Source organism: Calliphora vicina, chromosome 5 (assembly GCF_958450345.1).
Source record: "Calliphora vicina chromosome 5, idCalVici1.1, whole genome shotgun sequence".
Lineage (NCBI taxonomy): Eukaryota > Metazoa > Arthropoda > Insecta > Diptera > Calliphoridae > Calliphora > Calliphora vicina.
In genome coordinates, this window is record NC_088784.1 from 95,155,796 (window position 1) to 95,163,823 (window position 8,028).

At 28.1% G+C, this 8,028-nt stretch overlaps 1 protein-coding gene across 1 annotated transcript; it reads left to right on the top strand.

The window, feature by feature from the left end:
• Positions 1 to 925: 925 nt before the first annotated feature.
• TTLL12 (Tubulin tyrosine ligase-like 12) lies at positions 926 to 2,986 on the top strand. The gene has a single exon (XM_065513011.1). It carries the CDS (start codon positions 990 to 992, stop codon positions 2,874 to 2,876), a length of 1,887 nt encoding a protein of 628 aa, XP_065369083.1. The 5' UTR covers positions 926 to 989; the 3' UTR covers positions 2,877 to 2,986.
• The last annotated feature ends 5,042 nt before the right edge of the window (positions 2,987 to 8,028 follow it).

The following is an 8,028-nucleotide window of genomic DNA, read 5'->3' on the forward strand; positions in this document are numbered from 1 at the left end:
ACAGCGGTTGATTTTCATTGTACAGCGGCTGATATCAGTAATTACAGCATTGCCAGGTTACAATAATACTCACATTTCCAGGGCTGAATAAAAAGTAAACACTTCAGTAATGTAAATTTTTATAAATTTAAATCTAAATAAAATAGATAATATACTTTATCGCTTTGATAAATTTTATTTTAATAGCTAAACATTGAAACATGTGCATCAATAAATGTAGAAACAATGGATTTTTTACACTAAGATATGATAAAAAGTAGAAAATAATCGATGTAAATTAAAAGGTAAATAGTCGACTATTCAGAAACTGAAAAAAAATTAAAAATCTAAAAAAGTCGATATTTTGTTTCAACTATACTATCATAATTTCTAGGACTGGAACGAAATATTTTTTGTTTTTTTCCCAGCTATTTTATTTTTTAGTTGTATTTTTAAGAAAAAAAGTATTAATGGGCTCTCAGATTTAGAGCAATATGGAATTGTCGTAATTAGAAATGGGAGGTCTCCAAATGATCCAAAGAAAAATTATCAATTATTCAGCCCAATCTCCAAGAAACCGAAACTTTTAAATTTTAAGCGATGGAAAATCAAATAAATTGTGGTGTTTATTTATGTTATATTTCTAGTGTGTATTTCTTGTTGCACTAGGGCAACACCAGGTCACCTTTATAGAAGGTGACGACAGAACAAGAACAAATACAAGATGTACAAAAACAACAGGTACTTTGTTTTTGTTAAAGCATAATTGAACTGTCAAAATTGCCTATTTTTGTTTGTGCTTTTAGGTTTGTTGTAGTGAAAAGTATTATTGAAAAGTATTATTGACAGTTCAAACATCGAAACAAGTAAAGAATAAAATAATCAGCTGTTCTTCTGAGGTCACCTTCTTTAAATTCGCCCTGGACAAACACTTATCAAAATCTAACCTTAAATTTAAAATCAACATTTTACCAACCACGGAGCCAGGACGCTTTTTTGTTGAAAAAAAAATGGATGGTATTAATTTATTTAATCAATTTGTTGCTCTACATAAACCCCAACTGGTAGCATCAGCAGTGCCACAGCATTTCTGGAAAACTCTTTATCATAAAATAACGACCGAAACATTTGATGCTGGTCAGGCTCTGCAGTTGATGTTAATCGAGTATGACGATGAAGAAGATGAACTTGCTAGTGTGGAGGAGAAAGATTGTAGGCCGGTTTTTGCTTTATCTGTAGCACAAGACGAAGGACTGCAGGCTAATGACCCCAATAATATATACCTTGTAGACCATTGCTGGACATTTCGCTTGAACATGGCAAGGCAACAACTTGAAGAATATGAACATTTGTGCAATAGATTGTGTGCCATAACCGGAATAGATTTGGAAGACAACGATCGAGTGGATAAGGTAATGAAGAAAATGTGGAAATACTGTCAGTCTTATACGCTGGCCAGTGATCAACTTTCCGATGAGGATAGACAACCCATATGGTACATAATGGATGAGGTGGGTTCAGCTGTGGGACATTCAGATGAGCCCAATTTTAGATTGGTACCATTTTTGCATTTAAATACCCAAACGACTTACAGCCTGTTGTTTCCTATTAAAGATGTTGAATGTGGTGACCATGTGTGTCGTGATTATGTGGAGTATGTTAGTAAAGAGGCTGAGGAGAGAAAAGCTTTGCTTTTGCCTTGGAGTCATGTCGATCTCAGCAAAGAAAGTTTTCTGCAATATGAACCATCAGCTGAATATTTCAACACTGGTCATATACCAGAAACCTATGCAACAGAGGATGATATGCAAGAACCTCAATTTGATCGTAATGAACCTTTGAAAGTGTATACGGAGTACGAAATGGTGCAAGAGCATTTAACTTCCCCTTACTTCAGTCTAGTGGACAATCCAGAATCAGCTGATATTCTATGGCTAACCACACACTACAAAAATTTCGCTGAATTGTCACAGGAAACGCCCAACAAGTTTATTAATCAATTTCCTTTAGAGTACATTATTACTATTAAAGACTTGCTTAGTATTATTTGTAGAAGAGCAGCTGTAGAACATCATAATAAGGAAACATTGGAAACATATCCTTTGTGGCTACCAGCTACATATAATTTAAAAACAGAAATTTTACAATTCGCTTCATACTATCAAAATCGTTCAAAAAAAGGTTTGGACAATCATTGGATTATAAAACCTTGGAATTTAGCTAGAGGTATGGATACCCATATCACTGATAGCTTAGCACAAATTGTGCGTTTACCATCTACGGGTCCAAAAATTGCCCAAAAATACATTGAAAATCCAGTGCTCTTTTATCGTTCCTCCTTGGATGCGCAAGTTAAATTCGATATTCGCTATGTAGTGCTTTTGAAAAGTGTTCGTCCTTTAGAGGCGTTCATACATCGTAAATTCTACTTGCGTTTTTCCAATAAACCATTTTCTCTCGATCATTTCGATGATTATGAAAAACATTTCACTGTAATGAACTATCAAGACGATGCTGAATTACATCACGTTAAATGTGAGCAGTTTTTGGATTTATGGCAGGAACAATATCCCCAAAATGCTTGGTCAGATATAGAGGACAAAATATGTAGCATGCTATATGAAATGCTAGAATGTGCTACTAAAGGTTCAGCCCCAAGTGCCATACAACCGTGTCCACAATCCAGGGCTGTGTACGCTGCTGACATAATGTTGGATTGGATACCAAGTTGTAATGATACCAAAGATGCTAGTAAAATGCAACCAAAATTGTTGGAAGTCAATTGGACACCAGATTGCAAAAGGGCCTGTGATTATTACCCCGAATTTTACAATGACATTTTCAAGCTGTTATTTTTAAATGAAGCCAACGATGAAGTATTTCGCTTATTGCAATGAGGTAATTAATATTGTTATGTACTACTAGTTTTGTACTATTATATATGTTTAAATGGTATTAAGTATAATATAAATTATACAATAAAGTATGCTTTTCAAACCATAAACAATTGTGAGAAATTATTTCATACAAACGTTTAATATCATATTTACCATACTATAACAATGCTTCAATCATAGATGTGTTTATTCTATGGCTTAAATTTTAAATAGCTTTTGATGATTAAGAATTTTTTGTTTTAAAAATCATTACATTGCAATGCCGAATCTTAAGTACCCTTCCTTCACCAAGGAATACATTTTGATGAAAATCTGTGATCACTCATATTTTATACCAAAAATCGATTTTTTGTATAAAAAACACAAATATCTTAAATCGTTAATAACATCGCAAATACTTCGATTATAAGGAAAATAAGCTCAATCTGTGATCACTCATATTTTATACCAAAAATCGTTTTTTAATGTAAAAAACTCAAATTATCTTAAATCGTTAATAACATCGTAAATACTGCGATTTTAATGAAAATAAGCTCAATCTGTGATCACTCATATTTTATACCAAAAATCGATTTTTAGTATAAAAAACACAAAAATCTTAAATCGTTAATAACATCGTAAATAATGCGATTATAACCAAAATAAGATCAATCTGTGATCACTCATATTTTATACCAAAAATCGATTTTTATTGTAAAAAACACAAATTATCTTAAATCGTTTATAACATCGTAAATACTGCGATTTTAAGGAAAATAAGCTCAATCTGTGATCACTCATATTTTATACCAAAAATCGATTTTTAGTATAAAAAACACAAATATCTTAACTCGTTAATAACATCGTAAATACTGCGATTATAAGGAAAATAAGCTCAATCTGTGATCACTCATATTTTATACCAAAAATCGATTTTTTTTTTATAAAAAACACAAAAATCTTAAATCGTTTATAACATCGTAAATACTGCCATTTTAAGGAAAATAAGCTCAATCTGTGATCACTCATATTTCATACAAAAAATTGATTTTTAGTATAAAAAACACTGAAATCTTAAATCGTTAATAACATCGTAAATACTGCGATTATAAGGAAAATAAGCTCAATCTGTGATCACTCATATTTTATACCAAAAATCGATTTTTAGTATAAAAAACACAAAAATCTTAAATCGTTAATAACATCGTAAATACTGCGATTATAAGGAAAATAAGCTCAATCTGTGATCACTCATATTTTATACTAAAAATCGATTTTTAGTATAAAAAACACAAATATCTTAAATCGTTAATAACATCGTAAATAATGCGATTATAACCAAAATAATCTCAATCTGTGATCACTCATATTTTATACCAAAAATCTATTTTTAGTATAAAAAACACAAATATCTTAAATCGTTAATAACATCGTAAATACTGCGATTTTAAGGAAAATAAGCTCAATCTGTGATCACTCATATTTCATACAAAAAATTGATTTTTAGTATAAAAAACACAGAAATCTTAAATCGTTAATAACATCGTAAATACTGCGATTATAAGGAAAATAAGCTCAATCTGTGATCACTCATATTTTATACTAAAAATCGATTTTTCGTATAAAAAACACAAAAATCTTAAATCGTTAATAACATCGTAAATACTGCGATTATAAGGAAAATAAGCTCAATCTGTGATCACTCATATTTTATACAAAAAATCGATTTTTAGTATAAAAAACACAAATTATCTTAAATCGTTAATAACATCGTAAATACTGCGATTTTAAGGAAAATAAGCTTAATCTGTGATCAGTCATATTTTATACCAAAAATCGATTTTTAGTATAAAAAACACAAATATCTTAAATCGTTAATAACATCGTAAATACTGCGATTTTAAGGAAAATAAGCTCAATCTGTGATCACTCATATTTTATACCAAAAATCGATTTTTAGTATAAAAAACACAAAAATTTTAAATCGTTAATAACATCGTAAATACTGCGATTTGAAGGAAAATAAGCTCAATCTGTGATCACTCATATTTCATACAAAAAATTGATTTTTAGTATAAAAAACACAAAAATCTTAAATCGTTAATAACATCGTAAATACTGCGATTATAAGGAAAATAAGCTCAATCTGTGATCACTCATATTTTATACCAAAAATCGATTTTTAGTATAAAAAACACAAAAATCTTAAATCGTTAATAACATCGTAAATACTGCGATTATAAGGAAAATAAGCTCAATCTGTGATCACTCATATTTTATACAAAAAATCGATTTTTTGTATAAAAACACAAAAATCTTAAATCGTTAATAACATCGTAAATACTGCGATTATAAGGCAAATAAGCTCAATCTGTGATCACTCATATTTTATACCAAAAATCGATTTTTAGTGTAAAAAACACAAATATCTTAAATCGTTAATAACATCGTAAATACTGCGATTATAAGGAAAATAAGCTCAATCTGTGATCACTCATATTTTATACCAAAAATCGATTTTTAGTATAAAAAACACAAAAATCTTAAATCGTTAATAACATCGTAAATACTGCGATTATAAGGAAAATAAGCTCAATCTGTGATCACTCATATTTTATACCAAAAATCGATTTTTAGTATAAAAAACACAAATATCTTAAATCGTTAATAACATCGTAAATACTGCGATTTTAAGGAAAATAAGCTCAATCTGTGATCACTCATATTTTATACCAAAAATCGATTTTTAGTATAAAAAACACAAAAATTTTAAATCGTTAATAACATCGTAAATACTGCGATTTGAAGGAAAATAAGCTCAATCTGTGATCACTCATATTTTATACCAAAAATCGATTTTTAGTATAAAAAACACAAAAATCTTAAATCGTTAATAACATCGTAAATACTGCGATTATAAGGAAAATAAGCTCAATCTGTGATCACTCATATTTTATACCAAAAATCGATTTTTAGTATAAAAAACACAAAAATTTTAAATCGTTAATAACATCGTAAATACTGCGATTTGAAGGAAAATAAGCTCAATCTGTGATCACTCATATTTTATACAAAAAATCGATTTTTTGTATAAAAACACAAAAATCTTAAATCGTTAATAACATCGTAAATACTGCGATTATAAGGAAAATAAGCTCAATCTGTGATCACTCATATTTTATACCAAAAATCGATTTTTAGTATAAAAAACACAAAAATCTTAAATCGTTAATAACATCGTAAATACTGCGATTATAAGGAAAATAAGCTCAATCTGTGATCACTCATATTTTATACCAAAAATCGATTTTTAGTATAAAAAACACAAATTATCTTAAATCTTTTATAACATCGTAAATACTGCGATTATAAGGAAAATAAGCTCAATCTGTGATCACTCATATTTCATACAAAAAATTGATTTTTAGTATAAAAAACACAGAAATCTTAAATCGTTAATAACATCGTAAATACTGCGATTATAAGGAAAATAAGCTCAATCTGTGATCACTCATATTTCATACAAAAAATTGATTTTTAGTATAAAAAACACAGAAATCTTAAATCGTTAATAACATCGTAAATACTGCGATTATAAGGAAAATAAGCTCAATCTGTGATCACTCATATTTTATACCAAAAATCGATTTTTAGTATAAAAAACACAAAAATCTTAAATCACAAAATATCTTTAATCGTTAATAACATCGTAAATACTGCGATTATAAGGAAAATAAGCTCAATCTGTGATCACTCATATTTCATACAAAAAATTGATTTTTAGTATAAAAAACACAGAAATCTTAAATCGTTAATAACATCGTAAATAATGCGATTTTAAGGAAAATAAGCTCAATCTGTGATCACTCACATTTTATACCAAAAATCGATTTTTAGTATAAAAAACACAAAAATCTTAAATCGTTAATAACATCGTAAATAATGCGATTATAACCAAAATAAGGTCAATCTGTGATCACTCATATTTTATACCAAAAATCGATTTTTAGTATAAAAAACACAAATTATCTTAAATCTTTTATAACATCGTAAATACTGCGATTATAAGGAAAATAAGCTCAATCTGTGATCACTCATATTTTATACCAAAAATCGATTTTTGGTGTAAAAAACACAAACATCTTAAATCGTTAATAACATCGTAAATACTGCGATTATAAGGAAAATAAGCTCAATCTGTGATCACTCATATTTCATACAAAAAATTGATTTTTAGTATAAAAAACACAGAAATCTTAAATCGTTAATAACATCGTAAATACTGCGATTATAAGGAAAATAAGCTCAATCTGTGATCACTCATATTTCATACAAAAAATTGATTTTTAGTATAAAAAAACACAGAAATCTTAAATCGTTAATAACATCGTAAATACTGCGATTATAAGGAAAATAAGCTCAATCTGTGATCACTCATATTTTATACCAAAAATCGATTTTTAGTATAAAAAACACAAAAATCTTAAATCACAAAATATCTTAAATCGTTAATAACATCGTAAATACTGCGATTATAAGGAAAATAAGCTCAATCTGTGATCACTCATATTTTGTACCAAAAATCGATTTTTAGTGTAAAAAACACAAATATCTTAAATCGTTAATAACATCGTAAATAATGCGATTTTAAGGAAAATAAGCTCAATCTGTGATCACTCACATTTTATACCAAAAATCGATTTTTAGTATAAAAAACACAAAAATCTTAAATCGTTAATAACATCGTAAATAATGCGATTATAACCAAAATAAAGTCAATCTGTGATCACTCATATTTTATACCAAAAATCGATTTTTAGTATAAAAAACACAAAAATCTTAAATCGTAAATAATGCGATTATAACCAAAATAAGCCCAATATGTGATCACTCATATTTTATACCAAAAATCTATGTTTAGTATAAAAAACACAAATATCTTAAATCGTTAATAACATCGTAAATACTGCGATTATAAGGAAAATAAGCTTAATCTGTGATCACTCATATTTTATACAAAAAATCGATTTTTTGTATAAAAACACAAAAATCTTACATCGTTAATAACATCGTAAATACTGCGATTATAAGGAAAATAAGCTCAATCTGTGATCACTCATATTTTATATCAAAAATCGATTTTTGGTAGAAAAAACTCAAATATCTTAAATCG